The following is a 25356-nucleotide window of genomic DNA, read 5'->3' on the forward strand; positions in this document are numbered from 1 at the left end:
GCACCCCTTGCCCAGCATTGGAAGGTGAAGTCTTAACCACTGGACCACCAGGGAAGGTCCTAAAAAAATAATTCTTTCTCAGGCCCTTCATGTGCTCAGAGATTTTCTGGGCTCTTGTGGAAAATAAGAGCCACCTTTGTTCAGTACCAGCGTGTTCCGTGGGCACCTCAGCAGGGTGGGGAGTGCAGGGGGCTGCTGATGACAGAGGTCCTGAACCTCCTGGAGATCGGAAGCTGGGGGGGAGTGGGAGACAGAGACAGGGTCCACCCACCAGCCGTCGTCCTGACTTGGGACGAAGGAATCATGGGTGGAGGTGGCCATCAGCCTCCTCCATCAGTCCCTGCTGTCCGCAGGGCGCTCGGGCCTGAGGGTGGACAGTGTGCAGAAGCGTGGGACAAACCCCGCACGGGGCCAGGCAGCCTGGGAGCTCCACTTCCTATAGAAACAAACTCGTTCAAGTAACAAAGTGACGACGTAATGTGCATACAACAGGGAGGTCAGGACGTAAGTATGACCAGACCCTCAAATCATTATGCATTTCCCTCCCCCCTTTGGAAACATTTCTTTAATGGAAACTTCTAGTTCCACACAAGAAAGTAAGAAAACTGATTTTATTTTCCTTCAAAATCTTCAGCTATGCCATTCGGGTGGTCCACGGTGCAAATTAGTAAAGTTATGATATAATTTAATGACGTGAGAAAGTCAAACCAGGGTGAACAAAGAGTCGGATTGGCATCGTTCAGAGCTTAGTGAAGCAAAGCCTTGGAAGAAATCTCAGATGAAGGCAAAAGATCACCTGGCCAGAAAAATCCCAGATTACAAGCAGTCAGCTTCAAAATCAGCATATAAAAACAGAATTATGCTAAAGCTCTAATCATCCAAAAGTGTTCAGTCTCTCAGGAAGACATGATCCTATGTATAAACTTTGTTTTCACCCAGCAAATCAGGATGACCCCAATCGGTCCTACCCTTTGGAGGTTACCGTCCTGCTAGGACTCGGGGCAGCGGGCGGGGGCCAGGCCAGGATAAGCCGGTCCAGCCCTGGACTCAACAGGACAAGCTGCCAGGTAGAACTGCTGGTCTGGGGCTTCCAGAAGTGAACCTGAGGTCCAGGTCCTCACGGCTTCGCCAGATTTAGCTGGTGCGACTACAGCTTTGATTTCAAACTTCCTATGACAGGCTTGTTGACCGCGAATTCCGACCACCATGATGCCCTCTCCAGCACCTTGTTTCCCTGAAGGACGGCAGTCCAGAGGTTCTTATAGAGCTGTTAAAAAATACATGATACACACAGATGGAATAAGACAGACTCTGAGCGTGTCAATGCAACTGTGCAAAACACAGGAAGCGCCGTCACTTCCTGGAAGCGTTTGAAGACTATTTAAATTCAATTTGCATAAGCCCTTTCTTTGTCAGCAGAGGAAAATTGGGAAAATACAACTATCAAGGTCCCTAATGTACACTGCCCTGGTGGCTCAGACGGTAAAGCATCTGTCTATCCATGTGGGAGACCTGGGTTCAATCCCTGGGTCGGGAAGATTCCCTGGAGAAGGAAACGGCAACCCACTCCAGTACTCTTGCCTAGAAAATCCCATGGATGGAGGAGCCTGGTGCAGGCTACTGTCCATGGGGTCACAAAGAGTCGGACACGACTGAGCGATTTCACAGAATGTACACTTATGTTGAAAACATCCTGCTTGGCCTTCTCTTTGGAAATTCTCACGGAAGGTGGATCCTGCAAGTTGACACTGATCATTTGCTCTGAAATCTGCCCTCCTGCAGCCAGGCAGCTGGCGCATGGTGGCACAGCCAAGCAGCAGCCTGCGGCTGGTCCTCTGGGCCCCCAGGCCTGGGCAGGCCCGGTCCCCTCCCTGCCCACCCCGCCAGACTGAGCCCCCTAGGCCGGCCAGCCGCCGCCTCCGGGCCCCCAGGCTGCTCTCATTAGTCATCCTAGAGGAAGGTCGTGAGCGTGCAGGCAGCTGCCTGACCCGTCCCTGCTCCCAGCACGGCCAGTGTCCAGGCCGAGGTCCGTGGAGGCAGGAAAGGGGCCAGTTTTACATCTGGCTGACGTTGACAGATGTTACTTTCAAGAAGCTGCCCTCTCTCTGCACCTGCTAAACGTGCTCAGCGATCCCGCCCGCGTACTGCTATTCCTGGCTCCCAGGGAGACGCAGACGAGGCTCTCTCCCCGCAGGTCATAAATCCGAGGTGACACCGCCCGACCTGGACGCGGCGCTTCCCTTAAAGACGGCCTCGGCCTCCGACAGCTGTGTCTGTCCGTCTAAAACGGATTTCCCACCTCATAGCACCCGGTGCAGACCTCAGCCCGTAACACTGGGAGAGACATGCACCGCATAAATCCTGCCGGGCGAGGCCCGGGGCTGCTCTGGTCTCAGTGTGGAGTCCAGGGCCCCACCTCAGGCCAGGGCAGGATGGCATGGCCTCCCCTACTCCGCAGTCGCCCGCCTGCCCGCCCGTGAATCAGGGCTGCCGCCTGCAGAGGCGCCCGGCCGCCCATACGGGGCTAGCGCTGCCGGGAGCCCATGTCCCAGAGGCCAGCTCTCCGCCCGTGGGCCAGTCAGCACATCCTCCTCATACTCCCACTGGGCCGCAGCCACACCAGGGACCAAGGTTCACACTCTCCTGCCTTCCCTCCGAACAGTCCATCTTTGCCACCTCCCAGCTGGGCCAACTCAGGACACCCGCCTGGTCCCCCTGGAGGCTGGGTCTCTCCCTGGCAAAGCAGCCGCCTCAAGGGAGGACGCCCGGCCCAGCTCAACAGCCAGAGGACAGCCGGCCCTCCTCAGACGTGTGGTCCCCGCCTTCCTGACTCGACGGGGGGCTCTTCTGATCTGCCCACCCCAGCGCCTGCACTTCCATCCCAACCCTGGGGGTGGCTTGGGCTGGGCAGAGGTCCAGGCACCTGCCCCCTGGACCGACAGCAGTGTCCCCCGAGGACAGAAGGCTCCTGTCTCCTTGGAATGTCCCCTGGGGACAGAGAGAAGGCACCTGTCCCCCGACGTTCAGTCTCCTGGGTCAGCAAGATAAGCCTCAGGAGAAACAGCATGATAGCCATGGGCCCTCACCACGTGACTTTAACACTGACATGCCACGTCTCCATGGAAACAGTCTCCATGGAAACACGGGGACAACCAGCCACGGGCAGTGGGGAGCTGGGAGCGCTGAGCGGGCCCGCGGGCGTTGTTCCGCACAGGCCTCTCCACGTGGTGGGGGTCACACCGGGCTGCCTGTGGGCTCGGGAAGGAGCGTGGCGAGGCTCACACCGCAGGACAAAGCGGGGGACCCACCTGCCAGGGGACGAGGGGGGACGCTTCACCCAGAAGCCAGAGGAGACCTCCTAGAAGAACAGCATTCCACTTAGAACAAACAGAAGTGCTCCCAAGTAGCGGGGAACACTGATGCAAGGGCCCTGGGGTGGGAGTGAGTCCAGTACAATAGAGAAGCAGAAGGACAGTGAGGCTGGAGTCTGGAGGGCGGGAGGAGGTGTGCGATGACCCCGGAGAACCAGGCAGAGGTCAGCCACAGGGGCGGGCGGGAGCAGGGAGGGATCTGGTACCGCTTTGGTGTGGGGGACTTTGCGGCAGCTTGAGAAGCAATCATTCTGGAGCATGGGGAGGGGTGGGGGCAAGAGAGGAGCTCGGGCAGCCACCTGGGGGCTGCCCCGGAAGCCCAGGTAGAGGGGTGAGGGGGTCAGGACGGCCGAGAGACGGTCAGAAGACCCAGGAGTGGGGCGGGCCCTCAGGAGAGCGTGCAGAGACCACAGCTTCGCGCAGGCCCACACTGACCTTGGCGTTGCGGCCTCCTAAGAGAGTGGCAGGGCCACCCTGTCTCTCAGGGAAGGGCAGGCTGGGGGGGCGGCTGACCCGTCCACGACCACTCCAACTTCTCCCAGTCACTCCCTCCCCGCTGGCCACGTGACGCTGGAGACCACTACCCCCCAACCCCGCCCCGAGCCCTGTCGCCATCTCAGCTCTGCCATGACTGCCCTGGGGCCCGGAGCGCCCCCTGCCGCCCACAGGAGGAAGGCCGCTCTTCATACCTCGCCGTCGGCTCTGCCAATCGGTGAGTCCAGGATGAAGTCCGGAGGGGCGATGACGTCCACCAGGGCAACAGCATCATCTTTCAGCTGTTAGAAAACAAAGTCCGTACACTTGGCAACGCCCGGCATCTCCATGGCAACCACCAAGTAACAGAGCCTGCAACCCACGAGCAATGGTAACCCCAGCAGGCGCAAGGCTCCATTCCTCAGGCATCATCTTTTCATTGGCCTGGGTTACAGGTTCCCCAAGTGTGCATCTGAATATTTTCACCATGTTGCTATCCACTCAAGACTTCCAACATTTTCTTTTTTTTTCCAACATGGTAGGGACTGCTCGTAAAACTGATGATTCTGTGGCTCACTAACTGGCAACTGTCTTCAGAGGTTTGTCTCTGAACCCTGACTGATCGGGGCAATTACTGTTCCAACAGAGGAAAATATGTCCAGAAAAAAAAAAAAAGTAAGAGTAAAAGCATTTATAAGCCCCTGGAAAAGCCATCATCCCAATGTGCTTTGGTTCACAGTAGTTTTATTACTCTCCCGTCCCGTTACACAAATTATTCTACAATATGACAAGTGGAATTCATATGAGTAGACTCCTAAGAATTTTCTTGAAATGCAAAAATACATTTTTTACTTAAAATAATTGTGAAATGCCATATGTGGTATGTGTGCTTAGTCACCCAGCTGTGTCCAACGCTTTGTGACCCCAAGGACTAACAGCTCGCCAGGCTCCCCTGGCCCGTGGAATTCTCCAGACAAGAATTCTACAGTGCGTAGCCATTTCTTTCTCCAAGGGATCTTCCCGACCCAGGGATCGAAATGGGGTCTCCTGCATCGCAGGCAGATTCTTTACCGTCTGAGCTACCGGGAAGCCCAAAGATAAAACAGAGGACAGCAGGCCTGAACGGGGACTTGAACCCCGGACCCTCAGGTTAAAAGTCTGGTGCTCCACTGACTGAGCTATCCAGGCCCTGGGGCTGAACTGAACACAGGAGCCAGGGCGACTGAAACAAGGCCGATTAAAGCCATTGTTGGGCAAAGAGTCACGAGAGGAGAGGAGCCCGGCTTCGTGGTTCAGGCGCTGCTCCACAGTCCCACACGCCCTTGGCACTGTGGTCCCAGGGGGTTGGGGGTATAAGCCTGCCCCGCTTCAAGGAGAAACAATAGCAGAGCAAGGTCCTGACCTAGACCGGGGGTTGGCCAGCGTTTCATGCAGGGGGCCCACGGGAAAGAGCCCGTCTTTGCAGGCTGTGGGGTCATTGTCTCAGCAGAAGTGAGCGTGAGACAGCGAGGACACCCCGACAGATGATGTTGCTCCAGGCCCGGGCTGGAGCAGGGAAGGAGCCGGCAGCCCCCCACTGCTGGCCCCCACTCCCCCGAGTCAGGACCAGGACTCAGATCCGCCAGGCAGCTTGCGCCCAGGTACTGCCCCTCCACCCTACCCCAGCCGCCAGCTCCAAGGTCTAAGTGTCACGTTGCAGAGCAAGGGAAACGACTGCTGTTATTTTTTATAAAGGCACTCACCCCCACAAAACACAAGAGGGAAAACCCCCCTCCTGTTTAAGTCGACGTGGCCCGAGCAGACGGAATGACCCCAGAGACACCCTTACCCTGAACCCACGTGGGGAGAGAGAGGCTTGATGCCAACAAGCACATCACCCGGAGCTGCCTCAGCTCGGAAGCAGAGAGGAGCCCAGCGGCCCCTCACCCATCAATGGAGACACTTGTGTACATATATCTGCCGTGTACACCACAGACATACCACGGACAGAGCGCTGGGGGGCTTTGCTTCATGTCTGATCATCCAGAGCAGAGAAGCGCCTCCAAATGCACTGCTTAATGCAGCAGCCAGGACACACGCTGACGGTTGGATTAAAACTAAAGAAAACCCCAAACCCTCGCTCACACCCACCGCGGTTCCACCACCGGCAGCCCCAGGTGGCCGGCGGCGACCGGCACGGGCGAGCACGGCCCTGGAACCTGTCCCTCCCTGCACGAAGCTCCAGTGGACAGAGCGCAGCAGGACACGACGTGGGGCCACCTGCCTCCTCTGGGTGATGAAGGCAGAAGGACGCAGTAAAAAACCAACGAAAGTGCCATGAGATGATTTTGAATTGGAGGCTAACGTGAAAGGCCTGAAGCAATGGTCGATGTCACTTTAGAAAGCGTTAGAACGAGCTGGATGTGTACGAGTCCCTGAGAGTGGTGCTTCCTGACCTTTCTGCCATAAGCACATTCTCTCTAGTTTTCCGGGCTGTGCTAATGGTGGCACTCAATGGACATGAGCTTGGGTAGACTCTGGGAGTTGGTGATTGACCGGGAGGCCTGGCGTGCTGCCGTCCATGGGGTCACAGAGAGTCGGACACGACTGAGTGACTGAACTGAAAGGTGGCACACACACCAATGAGTGGGAGGCCAAGGTCACCGGACGGTGACATACGTGTCATCACATGTAAGTCACATACGGACACAAGGGGTCACAACTCACCTGCGCACACAGGGCCAGGACTGCGCTCTCCATCGCTTTGCCCGCACGCTCACCGGAGAAGTATCCACCTGGAAGCACAGCGCGGTGACTCCGGGGTCCAGGATCATCACCCCCAAGGATCAGTCGCTCAGTCGGGCCCGACTCTTTGGGACCCCATGGATTGTAGCCCGCCAGGCTCCTCTGTCCACGGAGTCCTCCAGCCAAGAATACTGGAGTGGGCTACCATTCCCATCTCCAGGGGATCTTCCCGACCCAGGGATCAAACCCGGGTCTCCTGCACTGCAGGCAGATTCTTTACCATCTGAGTCACTGGGGAAGCCCTTTAAACCCCCAAGTTACCCACAAATAGTGCACACATCATGAAACAGCCCATTCTGTGTGAAAACGTCTCGCTCCTGCTGCCCGGGTCCCGCTGCGACCACCTTTAAAGAAAGGTGAGGCCGGGCCTGGGGTCCCTGTCCTCCCTGCCGGTTCACTGAGCAGGTGCTGCTTGTGGGGGGAGGGGGTCACAGCTGGGAGCTGGGGATGCTGAAGGTCAGGAAGGGCGGCCACAGGGGGCCGGGGGGGAGGAGGAGGCAGGGCCGGCAAGCTGGGCTCCACAGGAGTGGACGAGACCCCAAGCAGAGCACTGCGCAGGGTGGAGGGGGCTGCAGGCTCAGAGCGGCGTCTGGGGGCACGCGGGGCGTCTGCAGTCACCAGGCAACTGGCCCGAGAACCGCCCCCTTGGCCTCGCCTCCCACACCCACGCGCGCAGGCCCAAGGAGGGAGCCCCAAGTCTGCTGCAGAGCTGGCTGCTGTCTGATCTTTGCCACAGAGAACAGCGCCCGCTCACTCAGAGAGGGTGGGCTCCTGCCCCCGCACCCCACCGCTCCCACCAGGGAGCCCTTGTACACCTCAGTTGGTAAAGAATCCGCCTGCACTGCGGGAGACCTGGGTTCGATCCCTGGGTTGGGAAGATCCTCTGGAGAAGGAAACGCCTACCCACTCCAGTATTCTGGCCTGGAGAATTCCATGGACTGTAAAGTGCATGGGGTCGCAAAGAGTTGGACACAACTGAGTGACTTAAAAAAAAAGTGGGGGGGGGGCGGGCAACACTGGCCCCAAGGAGGAAAATGTGGGTGCTCTGCAAGGGGAGGGAAAATCGTACTCCTGAGACAGCACAGATACAAGCCTGGGGCATGAGGAGGTACACAGGACAGCTCTAGTATTAACACGTCATGGGGATGCTTCGGGAAAACATCTAAAAAATGTTCCTTAGAAAGACAGTGAAAACAAAGTTTGAAAAAAACTCAGGTTAATCCCGTTTCCGCCCATCTTCCAGGATCAGCCCTTTCATCACCTCCTCCAGGAAGCCCTCCCGGGTTGCCCGCCACGGCTCAGGCCTACGGGCACCACCCTGGTGCTGCTGTGCCCCCTGGCGGTCCCCCACCCCCACCCCCGCCACGGCCTCTGGGCTCATCTGCTCCCCAGACGAGCGCTCAGTACGCCGCGCGGCCCCGGGCCGGGGTCTCACCTCGGTAGAGCAGGGCGGTGTGCTGGCCCAGGGACCACACGGCGTAGAGGGCGCTGAGCCGCCGGAGCACGGCCCGCAGCGGGGGCGGCACGCGGGGCTGGTGCGCGTACTCGTGGAACCTGCGCGCGACCGTGAGCTCCAGGAACGCCAGGGCCAAGGGCCGGCAGTGGTACACCTGCAACAGGGCGCGGCGCACGCGTTCGGGACGGCACACCGGGTCTGCGTGCCGGCAGCGCCCGGGGAGCGGGCACAGCCAGCGGGGCTGGGCAGCGCCTCTGGGGAAAGGCCGGCAGGAACGCAAGCCCGCCTGCAGCAGCTGCTCGACCTCGGGCCCAGCGACCGCGCTCCGCTCGGCGCTGTCTGCGGCCTCGGTGACCCCACAGCTGACACACAGCCGCCACGGGCTCGCCCGGGTCATCCTGGCACTAGGGACTGGGGCGTCCCCTGGGAGGTGGGCTCCCCGAGGGCACGAGGTCGGTTCTCTTGCACTGGGAACCACAGAGAAGGTTTCCCACATGCTCCCTGGACTCACCTGGAAGCCACGTCAGCCCCTCCCGGGGCCTGGCCCCGCCCCTGCCCCCAAGTTTCTCAAGGAAACAGCCCCTCTCCCTCACTCCCACCACGTCCGGAACTGAGGGAAGGGCTTCACCGGGGGGCCAGCCGGGTTGCACTCGCGTGTGAGTCCCGATGCTGGCTCGGTTTGTGGAAGCAGGAAGTCACCATGGGTCCCGGCTTTTTCTCTTTTAACCAACAGCCAACACATCTGCTGCTCATCATTAGCTTTGCTTGTCAGCTTTTCTTTCCCCGTCTCTAGTTTATCAGTTTACTGGATTTTGTTTTTCTTTTTAATTAAAACAATTACACATGCATTCATTTGTTATAATGAGCATGTGTTGCTTTCGAAATTAAATAATCCAGCAAAGAGGTGACCCGGGATGGGGGAGGGAAGAGACACCTATTCAATGTCTGCATGAATTTGCCCCAGAATTCCTTGGTGGCTCAGACAGTAAAGAGTCCACTTGCAATGCAGATCTGGGTTCAATCCTTTGGTCCGGAAGATCCCCTGGAGAAGGGAATGGCTACCCACTCCAGTATTCTTGCCTGGAGAACCCCATGGACAAAGGAGCCTAGCGGGCTACAGTCTATGGGGTCGCAAAGAGTCAGACATGACTGAAGCGACTAAGCATACACATGCTTCAGCCAGAATCCACAGGGCAGGGTCCAGAATATGCTCTGGGGAGGCAGGGGGCGTGGTCGCCAAGGGGGCACGGTTCTGAGCTCACGGCCTCCTCTTGACTTTCAGAGCAAGCAATGGGTCCTCACTTCCAAGGCCAAGGCTCCCCCAGGGTCTGCCTGAGAACCAGGCATCCTCAGGAGGGAATTCAGGGGAGGATGTTTCCCGACCTCATGCCAGTCTGCCTGGTCTGACCCAAAGACCCCGCTGCGCCTCTGACGCCACCAGGTCACGCGGCCTGCATCCCCGCGTCCTGCCTGCAGGGCCAGCCGGGCCTTCAGAGCAGCTGCCCTCTTGTGCTCACCCTGTCGTGGGCGCCCTTGACTTTGGAGGGAGAGAGACGCAGAGAGGGGGTACTCACGGGAGGGAAGCTGACAAAGCTGACAATGGAGGCGGGTGGGGAGTGCCCCCCACAACACGGGCCAGGCACTAAGCTAAGAGCCCCCCCAAAGGCACCACCTCAATCCGCCCTGGACCCCGAGGGTGAAACAAGGTCACGCCATCGGCGACTGGTGGAGACACACTCAGCGCAGGTAGGCCGGCCCCCGTGTGCACCCTCAACCTCTCTGCGAGCGGGTGTCACTGAATGGACCCCCACCCCGACGTGCCCGCGAGCTATGGGCTCCTCCCCACTTGGGGAGATTCTCCCTGAGAGTCCCAGCCCAGGACCGAGTCCAAACTCTGCCCTCCTCTGCTCACTCCTTCTCAACCACGTGCATTTTCTAGAGTCAGTCATACTGTGCTCGTCCTATCTTTCCGTGAAGGCAGCACACGGGTCAGTTTCAGCCGCAGCATCGGCTGGTGCGGGCCTGGAAAGGCGGCCCCACCTCTGACGTGGCCACCCTAGAAACGCATCCTGCGTCCTGCTGAGCTCTGAGTCCCCCACGGGCCGGCTCAGGGCCCGGCCCTCGGAGTCTAGGGGCCAGCTTCCAAATCCACTTGGCTTTTACGAGCGTGTGTGCACGGTGGGATGGGAGCAAGTGGCTCCCATCCTGGCCCGAGCTTCTTGGTCTGTGAAGAGGGAGCAGGAGGGAGCCGGCCTGCGGGCGCTGCCGTGAGGAGCAGCAGACGGAACCTCATGTACCAGCGCCTGCATCGCATCCCACGAGCTCACCTTGCTGGTCTCAGTCCCAGAATCAGGCCCACATGGTGGACCTGGACCGTCACAGGGACCCAGGAAGGCAGCACGTGGAGGGCCTGGACCGTCACACGGATCCACAGTGCGTGGAGGGCCTGGAGGGTCACAGGGACCCAGGAAGGTGGTGTGTGGAGGGCCTGGACGGTCACAAGGACCCAGGAAGGCAGCCACACCGGGCCACGGGCACGCAGGAAGTGTCTGAAGGGAGACAGGGCAGGACAGAGACTCCCGGAGCCACAGAGAGTGGACCTGCTCCCCGGCAGCTCCCCGCTCCAGACCGGAGGCCCCACTGGCTGAGGGGTTCTTGATCTCTCGACCAGGCCCAGTTAGCTCCCCCACCCCCGGGGTGCCTGGCACCGTCAGGAGATAGTCTGGGGTTGTCACAACTCAGAGCTGCTGTTGGCGTCTTAGTGAGCAGAGGCCTGAGTGCTGCTGGGCCCCCCACAGTGCACAGACAGAACCCCCAAATCATGCAGCTCCAACACCCATAGGGGTGAGAGCCTGGTTCCAGCCCCTGCACGCTCCGCTTCCCGCCCGAGTCCTCACACTTGGCGCCCACCCTTGACTTCTCCCGGACGGCCTGCCCTTGCCATCAGAGATCTGCCCACCGTATTAACAGACCTGGGCCAACGCCCATGAGGGGTCCTATGAGGTGCCCGCACTGGGGCCGTGGGGTAGGGGGCACAGAACAGAAACTCTGAAGGACAGTCCTAGCCCACACAGCCCAAGCTGCTCCGTGATCACGAAGAGCTCCCAAGAGAGGCCGGCAGCCGGACACTGCAGGCCAGGAAGGCCCGCTCCCTGCTCCCTGCTCCCTGCACGGGCCCCTCTCTCACAAATCCTCACCCCAGATAAACCTCCAGTCCCAGGAAAAACATTCCGACCCAGGTATCAATTTCTGGTGCGCTCTGATTTCCGAGTATATTTGCATTTTAACAAGTTACGAATAAGTGTCAGTCGCTCAGTCGTGCCCGACTGTTTGCGACCCCAGGCACTGTAGCCCACCAGACTCCTCTGTCCATGGAGATTCTCCAGGCCAGAATACTGGAGTGGGTTAGCCATTCCCTTCTCCGGAGGATCTTCCCGACCCAGGTATTGAACCTGGGCCTCCCGCCTTGCAGGCGGATTCTTTACCAGCTGAGCCACCAGGGAAGCCTAAATTACGAATACTTCAGGCAGAGATGGACTCTGAGCTGCCCAAGTCTGGACACGAGCCGTGCGGTGTATGTAGCGAAAGGGCTGGGCTCGGGGCTTGGGTGCATCGCTGGTCCCGGCAGCAGACAGCCAGAGAGGACGCGGCGGTGCGGGAATCAGGAGCAACTCACGAAGAAGCAACTTCTGAGACAAACACGTACCTGGCAGTTGTTTCTGGCTTCGAAGTCGCTTTTTCCTGAGCGTTTCTCCTGACTGAGCCTCTGGTAGCTCTCCCTGAGCAGGTAGCAGACCAGCCACTCGTATGCCGCCAGCGGGACTTCAGAGTGAGAGACGGGGAGACACGTGAGTGCAGGGCCTCCACCCTCACGCCGAGTGAGTGAGACAGGGCCGGTTCACAGACCTGGAACCTGCGCCCCGGGGACGAGGGCTGCCCACCCGACTCCCACCCCTCGGTGGTGGGCAGGCTGAGACAGGCAAAGGGGGAGGGCGTTTCCTGGCTCTGCTGTGAGGCCGGCCGAGGTCTACACGGTTCCAGCAACCACAGAGTCCACGAGGTCATGGAGCCCCTTCTGGGGTTGCTGTTGTTCAGTCGAAAAGTCACGTCCGACTCTTTGTGACCCCGTGGCTCCTCCGTCCTCCACTGTCTCCCGGGGCCTACTCAAGCTCATGTCCATTGAGTCGGTGATGCCATCCACCCATCTCATCCTCTGTCATCCCCTTCTCCTCCCGCCTTCCGTCTTTCCCAGCATCAGGGTCTTTTCCAGTGAGTCAGTTCTTCGCATCAGGGGGCCAAAGTATTGGAGCTTCAGCTTCAGCCTCAGTCCTTCCAATGAATATTCAGGTCTGATCTCTTTTAGGATGGACTGGTTGGATCTCCTTGCAGTCCAAGGGACTTTGAAGAGGCTTCTCCAGCACCTCAGTTCAAAAGCATCAATTCTTTGACACTCAGCCTTCTTTATGGTCTTTTGGGGGCAACCACCTCATTCACGATGAGGATACACATTCCGGATGAAACTCAGGCCTGCACAACGTCAGGGCGACTTTCTGGCAGGTGGTGGAGGAGTGGTGCTCTGTCTGAGGCCCTGGGCCTCACATCAGCTCTGCTGAGACCTCACCCCCTCCTCCGGCCCTTCAGGGGAGAGGAGAGGTAGCTGCTGACAGGGTGCGGACGGACAGGGACCGGCTGGAAGGGGATGGAGGGAGACCCCCACCCTCCCGGCCCATCCCAGCACTGTGCCTGCCTCTGTGGGTCCTCCTGAGGTGTGATGACACCTCACGGGTTCCCAGGACGTGGGTGACTCAGAACACCCAGCCCAGCAGGGCTGTTCCTGCCCGCTCCAGTGAGGACCAGGGGACAAGGAGGCGCCCGGGCACACGGCGAGGGAGCCGGGCGGGTGTGGGGTCTGAGCTGGCTGCGAGGCTCTGGGTCCACACGCTCATCCGCTACCCAGGCAGAGGGCCCAGGCCTGCGGGACCCGCAGCTGCTTTGGGCTCTGGAGCCGCAGGACCAACCTGGGGGCACTGGGCCTGGACCCAAAGGCTGGACGCAGGGGCCCTGGGACTTCCCCCCAGGTGGCACAGCCTGTTCCCTGGGAGCACATCCCACGGTACCCACCGCTGCAGACCTCCAGCCGTTTTGTGCTGCCGTATCTGCTAACAAACCTCACAGCACAGTTGAGCATTTCATTAATGAGCAAACGCTCCATCTCAGAGGCCTGAGGAGTCAAAGGCTCAGAGGCTGCAAGCAGCCTGACCAGCTCCCACAGCACGTCTCAGGGAGCCTAGCGTGAGGCAGGTTGGGGGGTGTGGACCCTGACACGGGGCACCCCTCCCACAGTTCTGCCAGGTACAGTGGCTGGAATGGGGCCCCCAAAGTCATGTCCATGTCCTGACCCCCTGGACCTGGGAGCGTGCTCTCACTTGGGCAAAGGGTCTTTGCAGAGAGGGCACCTCCTCCTAATACCTTATAGGGAAACGGAGGATCAGAGAGGGTAAGCATCTAGCCCAAGGTCACACAGCTCACTCCAGAGCCTGAGTCCCCAGTTTCTCTGAACACAGGGTGCGACGTGACCCCACTGCCCTGTGACCCTCTGACCCACACAGCGGTCAGAGCAGCCAACCCACTTAGTGTTAGTGGCTCAGCTGTGTCCGACTCTTTCCGACCCCACAGACTGTAGCCCACCAGGCTCCTCTGCCCATGGGGATTCTCCAGGCAAGAATGCTGCAGTGGGTTGCCATTTCCTTTTCCAGGGGCTCTTCCCAACCCAGGGATTGGACCCCGGTCTTCTGAATTGTAGGCAGATTCTTCACTATCTTAGCTGCCAGGAGAGCCCAGCCAAGCCACTGCACCCCAATTATCTAATATTTTTGCGAGTGAGCCAACGAGAGGAGAGGACTGGGTCTCACGTGATCACGTGATGTGCGGCTCCCCAGCGCTCAGGCCCATTTGTTAAACGCATCCTGGGCGCACACGCATCCACAGCACATAAATCAGAGGCACCGGGTGGAAAGCCGCCCTGCCCCTCCCGCTCCGAATAAGCCTAATTCCTTAAGGGAAGAAAAAAATCTCCTGACCTTGCAAACAGGCCTGGCTCAACCCTGGAAAGGTCCTGAATGTCCCGTCCTGCAGAGCCCCAGGGTCACATGTCACTCATGGAACTTTTACCAAAGATGCAGCTGAGACGAGGCCTGGCCCCGAGGTCTGGGGTTTAAATGATTGAGCACCCTGCGGATGAATGGAGGGCCGCGAGCTTCAGGCTTCCTTCTCCCCGTGGAGAACGTTGTCAGGGTTCCTTCCACGCCAAGCCTTCTCTGCCAGATGAGTTTTGCTTGCGCTCTTCCCTCCAGAAAATGTTTTCACTTGGTTGGAACGAGTGAAAATTAGAGCACTCGCAGGAAAAACAGATGACGCTGCCCTGGCATCCTTCCTGCCTCTGTGCACAAAACAGCTTCTGCGTTCACGGCGCCAGCAAGCGGGGCGGGGGCGGGGGGTGCGTGGCAGGCCTGGGTGGGGGGCAGACACAGCAGGCCCCGTGACGTGTCCAAGAGCTGGCCGACCATGTGTTTACACTCTGATTTCACCACGGGGGATGGTTTTGTGGGGGGTGGAATTCCGGTGGGGTGGATGTTACTAGAATGATGAGGTCATTTCCTGGGCTTCCTGGAGCAACATCTGGGGGCTCTGGAACCATCAGAAAGACCTTTAGGGGTGTCCCAGCGTCCTCCCAGCTCTTTAAAAAGACAGATGAAGAAGGTGCATCGTAAGAAAAGCTGTAACAAAGGGTGGTGAGGGAACTGAAGCAGTGACGAGCAGAAACGTCTCTGGCTGCTGCTGTCGATGAAAATGGAGGAGAGACGGCTGGGAAATGGGCCCAGCCTGGGTCCCACCCTCACTCCAGCCACAGACGTGGACTGGGCAGCGGAAGCTCCTCTCCTGGAGACCTGGGCGGCGGTGCAGCTTGACAGGCCCCCCCCCCCCGCACACACACACCACTCACACACACACACCACTCACACACACACTCACTCACACACTCTCACACACACACACATTCACACACTCACACCCCCCCTCACACCCACACACCCATACACATACCAACGCACACACTCACACACTCACCCATACACACATGCACACACACCCCCCCCACACATTCACATACACACACACATACTCACACACACCCACACACACACTCACTTTCACACACACTCACACACATTCACACACTAACACACCCCCACACACACCCCCCCACACACTCACACACATAGCCACACAACCACACACCCACACACTCACCCATACACACATGCACACACCCTCACACACATTCACACACTCATACCCCCCACACACTCACAGCCACACCTACACACTCACACACCACTCACACACACTCTCACACACTCACAAATTCACACATACACACACACACTCACTCACACACATTCACACACCCCCACTCACACACCCACCCACACACATTCACATACTCACACACCCACACTCACACACACCCCCACCCACACTCACAGCCACACCCACACTCACACACACACATACCTACACACACATACACACACGCACACCCACACTCACAGCCACACCCACACACTCACACACACACGTGCACACACACACGCATACACACTCACACCCACACACCCCCACACACTCACATTCACACACCCACTCACAGCCACACCCACACACTCGCCCATACACACACCCACACACACACCCACTCACAGCCACACCCACACTCACACACACTCACCCATACACACATGTGCACACACACGCATACACACTCACACCCACACAACCCACACACACACTCACACACTCACTCACATACACACACTCACACACACACCCACACACACACACACTCACACACATACACCCCCACACACACACTCACCATACACACACGCACACACACACACACACACACACACACACTCCCCATAGCCCACAGCCAGGGATGCTGTGATGGGTCATGTGCCCTTCGGGTACGTGGGGGCAGCTCCTTCACCCAGAGGACCACAGGGGATGCGCACGCTCTGTAAGCCAGGTGCCCTCCTGCCACGCCAAAGGCTCTCTGCTAAGAGTGTTGGGGGAACGTAACGGCGTCTCGACAGCGGTTTCTGTGATGAGAGCTGCGGCTGGAACAGGGTGGGGTGTCTGCACACTGCGGGCCGTCCCGAGCCCCGAGCGGAGCTGAGCGCCGTGCTGGGGGCGCCCGCGTGTCCCCGCCCACATCCTCACCAGCCAGCAGGGACCGTGAGTCCCCACCGGGGGGGCAGGCGGATGGGGGACGCACCCTAAACCCCACAGAAGGTGCGGGTCCAGGAGCGGGCCCAGCACCTCCATCTCTGGCAGGTGGGCTGCCTTTCCGGCTCCTGGGTGACTGGCCAGAGGGTCAGCTTCTGCCCGCCTATTGGGTGGGGGCATGTGCGCCTGGGGGTCGGGTGGGACCACACAGGGGGCCCCGAGGTGCTTGGCCACAGGAGTACCAGGGGACAGAGGGACACACGCTCACTGAAACCCACGAACGGGGCGGTGAGCACTTCGCGAGGCTCCGCTGCGGCGTGAAGCTGCTATGGTTGGCACAGGATTTGACAGAAAGACGCGTGGGCCCTTGGGAGGAGGGCGCATCCTTCAGACGTCATTAACACATGGTAGGGAGGGGCGGGGCTGTGACCACCCCTGCTCTTTCTGTGACGTCTCTCCTTGACCACTCACTGTGAAGTGGGGGAGGGGGGCGGGTGGGAGCCGGCACTCCAGGGAGTGGGGAGCAAGCTCCCTTCTCTCCATTGTCGGCGTCAGCGCCGGACACAGGGAGGTGTCCGTGGATGAATCATCAGTGGAAGAATGAGGCGGCAAAGCAATAGGCTGCTTCCCGCCGGGCACGGCACACCTGGAGGCAGGGCAGGGCGTGCACTTACCTGAGGAGTCCAACAAGTCCTCGGGGCTGGAGCCCTCGAACCTCCTGCCAAGGATGTCTGGATAGGCGTCCAGGAAGTCCACGGTCTTCAGGGGGCTCTCAATGCGGGCACCGCCTAGGGGCAGAGCCAGTGACTCCAGGGAGAGCCGAGGACCCCCACCTGGGTGTATCTGGCGGACAAATCGCCCCCCCCCCACCCCCGCCCCGGCTCATCACTTCAGAAGCTGGTCCAGCCCCGTTTGATCGCGTGTTTCCTGGCTGCAAACAGAGTCCATTCTGACAGAAGAGCTGGCTCAGGGGGCCCTGGGAACCTCCTCACCCCGCAGGGCTGCAGGGGCGCCGGCCGCCTCACCTTGGTCCCGGCGAGCCAGCAGGCCAAGCAGGTAGTTGCTGGTCTGCTGCAGCAGCACGTTGTTGTCGCCTTCGTACGTGCAGTTGGGGTCATTGTCGTCTCTGAGGTCGCCCAGACGGTTCACTGCAAGGGGGCATGCTCATCACTGGGGGTGCGGCGGGAGAGATGCCCTCACCCCCTGCCACCTGGGACTCTGAGGTCAGGTCCCAGGCCCAGCCTGACTGGACAAAGCATCTCCCACCCTCTCCAGGCCCAGCTCCGCCCCCAGCCAGCAGTGCGCCCTATCCATCTGGCTGCTCCCCCTTCAAGGATACACTGGGAACACCCACAAGGCTCCCGGGACGCCCTGCGCTGCTCTCAGGAAGCACCCACTGCCACCAGCATCCCGTTACCATCATGAGTCTCACGGATCACCTGGCAAAGCCCCCTCCGGGGGGCCCACTGATGGAGCGGACTACCTGGGCGGGCGCCCTTCTTCCTCATACAACTAAAGGCATCCTTCTCTTTACACGCGACGTCTCAAATATCTGAAGACAGCGCTTCTTTTTCTCTTGCCTTTCCTACCAGTGAAATAACCCAATTCCTTCACAGATTTCATAAAAGATTCTTCCCAGACCCTCCTCACCTGGGTCTCCGGCATATTAATAGAATGTTCTCCAGATGTGAGGCTGAGATGGGAGAATGGGTAGGACCCCCAACTTCTCACACTCACATACTGCTATGAACAGCCCAAGAGGGTGTTATGGTGCTCTGTAGCAGACACGAGGCTTGTGGTCACCTATGACACCCTGATCGTCTTCCGCTGACTTGCTTCCCCGTGCCACAGTGAGAGCACCGAACGTGAAGATCTCAGAGCGACCTTAGAGAGGTGACTAGAAACTGATATTCAAATCTAGATAAAAGGCTTTACATTTATCCCTGAGTTTGGCCACACTGGCTTCAGCCCAGAAGGAATTATGTGATGACACTTGATTCGGTCATTTCTGCTGTCTGCGGGCTTCATGATTCAAGCTCCTCATTCTAAACTATTTATAGCGTCTCTATGAGCTATAACAACAAACAAAAACTACAAAGAACACTGCACGGAAGACAAAACACTCGGGTGAGTAACTTCTGTGCACCATGGTTACCCACACGTCAGTAACGCAGAGAGTGCACAAGTCGAGGGCCCCCCCGCCTGCCCCCCACCACACGAGGAGTAACCGGGACACATCTTCACGGAAAGCACACAGCTACTCCAGAGTGTCGCCGAGATGCTCAGACTCAACCGGTGCCTAAAAGGCTCCAAAGGAACAAACCGTCAGGAAGGTCTCTGCCAATTCTTCTGCCGTCTCGTCTGAGTCACCAGACTTTACCCATCGGTGACTGAAGGTTAGCACACGGGAAGTTAGGCAGGGAAGCGGCAAATAATAAGGATGATGATAATAATAATGGGCTTTCCTGATGGCTCAGACGGTAAAGAATCGGCCTGCCACGCAGGAGACCCGGGTTCAATCCCTCTGTCGGGAAAACCTCCTGGAGAAGGGCATGGCTACCCACTCCAGTGTTCTTGCCTGGAGAATCCCATGGACAGAGGAGCCTGGTGGGCTACAGTCCAAAGAGATGGACATGACTGAGCAACTAAGACTTTCACTTTCATAATAATAATAATAGAATAACGGGGCACAGGCCACCTGCCCCACATTGTCAAACCCTTCAAGTGTGTTCATCCACGCACTTGCTGCAGGAACTCCCGTCGTGCCATGCTATCATCAGCCCATCTTGTGGAGAAGAACACCAAGGAGCAGGGTGCGGGGTCAGCTCGCCCTCGGAGACGCAGCCAGCGGCCAGCAGAGACAGAGGAGGCAGGGTCTGGGTCCGGCCTGTCGGTCACCTGCTCTCTGCACCGCCCACCAGCTGCTCAAACAGCCGCCAGTAACAACAGAAGTGGACGCTAGGTCTCGGAGTGTCTCATCGGAACAAAACGTGGGGCCAGGGTACTGCCAAGTCAATAACCAGACAGTTCCAACTCAGATGAACGGACAATACGCTCCCTTCTGTTCTGGCTTTCGGTCTCCACGCTGCCTCGTGACCCCCGGGTTTCAGCCAGGGAGCATCAGGTGGCAGGGAACCGAGGGATGGGACGGGAGAGCAGGCCCTGGCCAACCTGCTCTGCAAAGTTCCAGACGGTAAATGCCGTCTGCCGAGAAGTCTCAGCTCTGTGGGGGGAGCAGGACCACGGCCACAGGAAGCGTGTAAATGAATGGTCACGGCTGTGTGCTGATAAATCATTATTTACAAAAATCTTTATCCACGGAAATAGCCTTTGGCCCACAGGCTGTCGTGCGCTGACCTCTGGCTGTGTGCTGACCCCTGGCCGTGTGCTGACCCCTGGCCGTGAGCTGACCCCTGGTTGGCCGTGCGCTGACCCCTGCTTGGTCGTGCGCTGACCCCTGGTTGGTTGTGCGCTGACCCCTGGCTGTGTGCTGACCCCTGGCTGTGTGCTGACCCCTGGTTGGCTGTGCGCTGACCCCTGGCCGTGTGCTGACCTCTGGCCGTGCGCTGACCCCTGGCCGTGAGCTGACCCCTGGTTGGCCGTGCGCTGACCCCTGCTTGGTCGTGTGCTGACCCCTGGTTGGTTGTGCGCTGACCCCTGGTTGGTTGTGCGCTGACCCCTGCTTGGTCGTGCGCTGACCCCTGGCTGTGCGCTGACCCCTGCTTGGTCGTGTGCTGACCCCTGGTTGGTTGTGCGCTGACCCCTGGTTGGTTGTGCGCTGACCCCTGCTTGGTCGTGTGCTGACCCCTGGTTGGTTGTGCGCTGACCCCTGCTTGGTCGTGCGCTGACCCCTGGCCGTGAGCTGACCCCTGGCTGTGTGCTGACCCCTGCTTGGTTGTGCGCTGACCCCTGGCCGTGCGCTGACCCCTGGCCGTGTGCTGACCCCTGGTTGGTTGTGCGCTGACCCCTGCTTGGTCGTGCGCTGACCCCTGGCTGTGCGCTGACCCCTGGTTGGTTGTGCGCTGACCCCTGGTTGGTCGTGTGCTGTTCCCTGGCCGTGCGCTGACCCCTGCTTGGTCGTGCGCTGACCCCTGGTTGGTCGTGTGCTGACCCCTGCTTGGTCGTGCGCTGACCCCTGGCCGTGCGCTGACCCCTGGCTGTGCGCTGACCCCTGGTTGGTTGTGCGCTGACCCCTGGTTGGTCATGTGCTGACCCCTGGTTGGCCGTGCGCTGACCCCTGCTTGGTCGTGCGCTGACCCCTGGCTGTGCGCTGACCCCTGGTTGGTTGTGCACTCTTCCCTGGCCGTGTGCTGACCCCTGGTTGGCCGTGCGCTGACCCGCAGTCGGGTGTGAGTCACATGGTAGGGATAAGGACAGAAATCAGCCCACGTGTCTCTGGAACCTACTGGCCAGGTAGCCGTGTCCTCCACACGCCTCGCGGCACTCCTGGATCCCCCGCTGGGCCGTCCACGAGGCCAGGGGCTTGCCGGCCGATGACAAGGCATGGATCTCGCGTCCCAGCTCTGCCTTGGGAGGGAGAAAAGCCAACAAGATCAGGGGAAGAGAGGCTCTGACCCCGGAGGTCAGGGGCCGGGCCAAGCTCTGCCTCAAAGGCCTACGCCCCCTCCAGTCTGACCCAGGTGGCTGACAACCACAACAGTAGGAGACCCAGTTTTAGCTTAAGAAACAGGGTTCATCTAGGCGTGGATACCCTGCGCTCTGGTCACACAACTTCCTAGCACTGAAGATAAACAACTGCAGCTGCTCAGCGGGTAGACCCTGGTGGGAGGCTGATCGTGGGAGAACACGCTGGGGAGAACACGCTCATGACTCAGTCTACACGAAGTTCAAGCGCGAACCTGAGCGACGGCTGCTCAAGCTCCAGTCCTTCACGGGGAGTGGAGGAAGAAACCCAAGGGTGGGAGGCGGCGCTGACGCGCTGCCCCCAGGGGAGGGGGGGAGCAGCCCCAGAGGGCTGCAAAGCCCTGGCCATTCAGGACCCCCTGTGCAGGCCCCGCTCAGGGTCCCTAGTTTTAACACATCTAGTAAATATTCTTTTACTTCCAGTGATCATTAGTAGCAACAATTACAAGAAAGATACACCTACACACACACCTGCTAAATAAGGTGATGCGTTTTACCAGCATCTTCAGCTTCACAGAAGCGCTACTTTGTAACCCATGCCTGGGTTGAACTACTTTTTCTGAGCTTCAGAGAAAAAAAAAAAAGACCATGGTGACCCTTGGAAACATTACTAGCAGGACAATCCATTGTCAGCTGGCAAAACTTCAGTGACGCATGTTTGAGGCGGGGGAAAATGCATTAGCTCCACATTCCTGATGAAACGGTCCTCGGGGTCACGTCAGCCTGACTGCATGGCTGTGCACCCTGCCAGCCCCCCACCCCTTCACCCTCCGCCTCTTGACGCCTGGGCGTCTATGCTGGATATTCCAAAATGTGCTAATTTGATACAGGCTTTTCAGGGCGTGGTCGGTAAGCCCGCTCTCTGTAGCATTTCTGATGAGTTTTCAGACGCACTTGCCGCTGTGCCTTTTCGCTCTGCCCAGGAGGCAGCGTGAAGCAGAAAAAAAATCAACGTGTGAGGCGTCCACCCATGGAAATTACCCGAAGACCCTTTCTGAGCACAGGGGCTGATCTCAGCAGGTCTGCACGCTTGCGTCTGGCACAAAGCCGTGCCTGTCAGCTCACATCCAGTCAGCTGGACGCAGACCTTTGTGGGGTTGTTTACGAAAGGATCAGAACCGTGAAATCCACGGAGGGGGCCGGTAATGTGGATTTTGCAAAAGCATCCTGTTCCCCAGAGGAGAACAACAGCTGAACTCACAGACAGGAACCAGGGGCCGTGTCAGCACGTCCTCGAGAATGGGGGATGCGGACACGTGCCGACACGGCCCCCATCCCCATGACGGGCTCTGGGAGGACACGGCCCAGGGGCCAGGTTGGACGAGCCTGCATCATCCCTGCAGATCCACACACCCAGGTTGTTTTGAAAGAAAGGCTGAGCCTGCCCTGTTCAAACCCAGTGAGATTTAAATGAGGGTGAACACAGCAGAGAAAAAGCAGGGGGCTCTCACCTGCCTGACGCTCCGGTCTTTCCCCAGGAGGCCTTGCTGAAGCTCCCCCAGATCCAGGAAGAGCGATTTGGAAAAGTGGTCCAAGGCGTAGGCGGCGGCCAGGTATGGCAGTAAGCGCCATTGCTGAAATGGACAAATCTCCGCCTGAACATCCAAACGTCCTCGGCAAGACGACAGGGCAGAGGCAGCAGGAACCCACCCCCACCGTCCCCACATTAATGCACAAGGCTCTGTACCTCTCCCGGAACCCCCCACCTCCCCACCACGACACCTGCCCCTGATGCCCTTCCAGCACAGCCGGTCTTCCCGGCCACCCTGACAGGCCCACTCAGGGAGAAGCGCCTACGGGCACTGCCCTGCCCCGCTCTCTCCGCTGTCCCGGTCATGCGATCCCTCAGCCAGAGTAAACGCTGAACTATGATACAGGGAACTGAGACAGCCAGGTCACCATGCCTGAGCGCGGGGCCGACCTGGCCACGCCTTGCCCCTTGTGACCCTAGGAGGAAGACAGCGACTGCCCACGGGCCAGGAGGGGGAACAGGCTCCCAGAGGCCAAGGGAGCACGTCTGTTTCACCAGCGCGGGTCCGCTGTTGCCTGGATGGAGGGGGAGGCTGAGAGGACCTGGAAGACAGTCAGCACCACCGCCGCTGGCTCCATCGTCCATTGTCTTCTGCAATCCCTACGCGCGGTCACCGTGCCCACGCCCGAACGTGGCTAATCCTTGCAACCACCCACAGAGGGGTGTGATCACTACTCCAACGTGCAAGGGAGAAAACTGGAGCACAGATAGGCTCAGCGCCTCACCCAAGGGCGCACAGCAGGGCGGGGTGGACCTGGGGTCAGAAGCCCACGCGTGGGGTTCGGTGGGCCCTGGTGACCACTGAGGCCAGGCTTCAAGCCCAGGCAGGGAGCGCGCTGTGACCTCACGAGGACCACGGGGTCCAGCGTTGTGGTGGACGCTGCGTGCCAGCCAGGCACGAACTAGGCATGAGGCTCTTCCTTACTTGCTCATTTGGTATTAAACCAGGTTCGTGGTCCTAAGGGTCAAACAAATTCAATCCAGTTACAATGTCCTGAAACGCTCACTCAAACATGCCTTTGCTCACACATTGCTGGGCCCAAGACTGGGGCTCGGTCTAGCTGCTGCCTCTGGGGCCCCACCTGTGACCTGGGGACCACTACCAGCCCACCTGGTGCGCAGGGCAGCTGCGTGGTGGGTGTGGAAGGGCTCGGGATGCAGAGACGCTGGGGGGGGCGCCCTGTGATCAAATGCCACGCCCGCCCCCACCCCGGCCAGGCACCCAGGTGATGCTCAGCTCAGGGTGCACCCCTGCCATCCAGGGCTGCCTCGACCTTGGAGGACCTGGAGGGGGGAGTGTCCCCTCTGCTAAAGGATGTCATCATGAATGCCGCTGCACACTCAGCCACTGTGTCCCGGGATGAACGGGCATGTCAGAGCACGGCCTGGACACACAGGACCCTGTACAAGGGGTGAGTGTGCACACCTGCCTCCCCCCCACACTGCCTCACCAGAGCGCCTCCTCCAGGCCCCTCATTTCTTTTCAACTAAAGATCATTGTGGAGACCATCTGTGGCCCCCGAGGCCACACTCCTTCCGGGGCCTGGCGTCACCGTGTAACTCCAGAACAGGCCCGGTCAGCCCCCCGTGACCCAGCTGCAGAGACCTGAGAGAAGCGGCGTGTTTGCACATGGACGGAACGACAGCGGACTCACGCCCGCAGACGCTCTACCTGCATCGGGTACTCCAGCACTGGGACTTCCTCCTTGTCCGTTGGCCCAAACTGACGCCTGGTGGCTGAGAAGCGCAGAGCGATGGACACGGCCAGCTTCAGGTTCACGACGGACATGCCCACGATGGCGACCCGGTTGGCCGACAGGCTGCCCAGGGACTCGCTGAAGCGCTGCCCCACGTCCTGCGGGAGGAGAGCAGGTGGCGGTGGACCCGGGACCCGCGGGCCACCTCGGGGATGGGCACGGGGGTGGAGGGGTGCGCCTGTCCTCCTTCAACACTCCAGGCCCAGCCCCTGGGGCACCCCAGACACAGCCCCCCTGGAGCTGAGTGGGGCGGGGGGCGGTATGCCCATCACGGGACGGTACGGGGGACACCCACCCACAGGAGGAAGGGGCCCCGGGCAGACCGCCATCACCGAGGACCAGACGCAGCTCTGCCGAGAGCGAGGCTGGAGGCGAGGGCGGGGAACACAGCTGGTGCCAACGTCTTGTTCGTAAAAAGGGCTCCCTCCCCGCTCCCCCGGGGTTCCTGCCTCCCCGGCGAGCCACCATCCCAAGGGCTGTGACGGTCATCGGGACGGCCGTCCGTTGTTCTCTGTGATCTTTTGTTGTTTGCTGTTGCTCAGCTGCCCAGTCGTATCTGACTCTTTGTGACCCCATGGACGGCAGCACGCCAGGCCTCCCTGTCCATCACCACCTCCCGGAGTTTACTCAAACTCACGTCCATCGAGTCGGTGATGCCATCCTACCATCTCATCCTCTGTCGGCCCTTTCTCTTCCCGCCCTCAATCTTTTCCAGCATCAGGGTTTAAAACTAGTAACTGTCTGTGTGCATCTATCTTCAATCGGTTCTAAGTTTCAAGGTGCTTACCATGGTCCCTCGTAGCAGCTTGGCTTTCAGGCCCATCGGCGGCACTTGGGTACATCGGCCTGACGGTCTCACCAAACGACGTGATCACGTGTGCCTCCCTCACCCTGTGCTGCTTCTCCCGCTTCATTTATTTTATTATTCAGGCTTTTCTTCCAAAACTATGTCCACTCTGGTATTTGTGCGGCAGCCTTCCAAGCCCCTGGCCATGAATATTTACTTTGTTCTCACGCACGAATGACAGTTTCCCTGCGTTTAGAAAAAGC

General features: G+C 59.3%; 1 protein-coding gene and 1 non-coding gene across 20 annotated transcripts in view; both read right to left on the reverse strand.

Annotated features, from left to right (window-relative positions):
* Positions 1-596: 596 nt before the first annotated feature.
* Positions 597-25356, reverse strand: part of ACOX3 (acyl-CoA oxidase 3, pristanoyl) — a 55216-nt gene continuing 30456 nt past the window's right edge. For 3 of the 19 annotated variants that reach the window (XM_043448579.1, XM_043448578.1, XM_043448580.1), the window contains 11 exons: positions 24222-24404; positions 22470-22592; positions 20781-20901; positions 17400-17522; positions 17049-17162; positions 11792-11907; positions 8065-8239; positions 6552-6619; positions 4061-4147; positions 3309-3358; positions 597-1267 (listed from right to left, as the gene is read on the reverse strand). In XM_043448579.1, coding sequence (XP_043304514.1) covers positions 1171-1267; positions 3309-3358; positions 4061-4147; positions 6552-6619; positions 8065-8239; positions 11792-11907; positions 17049-17162; positions 17400-17522; positions 20781-20901; positions 22470-22592; positions 24222-24404 — 1257 coding nt within the window. In that variant the 3' untranslated portion in view covers positions 597-1170. Of the gene's footprint in view, positions 1268-3308; positions 3359-4060; positions 4148-6551; positions 6620-8064; positions 8240-11791; positions 11908-17048; positions 17163-17399; positions 17523-18931; positions 19986-20223; positions 20445-20714; positions 20902-22469; positions 22593-24221; positions 24405-25356 lie in introns of those variants that run through there. The other 16 variants (XM_043448581.1, XM_043448587.1, XR_006265730.1 and 13 more) reach the window with 16 other exon arrangements.
* On the reverse strand, positions 4961-5033 carry TRNAK-UUU. Its single transcript has one exon. It is a non-coding gene; the product is annotated as a tRNA-Lys (tRNA).

Source organism: Cervus canadensis, chromosome 26, assembly GCF_019320065.1.
Source record: "Cervus canadensis isolate Bull #8, Minnesota chromosome 26, ASM1932006v1, whole genome shotgun sequence".
Lineage (NCBI taxonomy): Eukaryota > Metazoa > Chordata > Mammalia > Artiodactyla > Cervidae > Cervus > Cervus canadensis.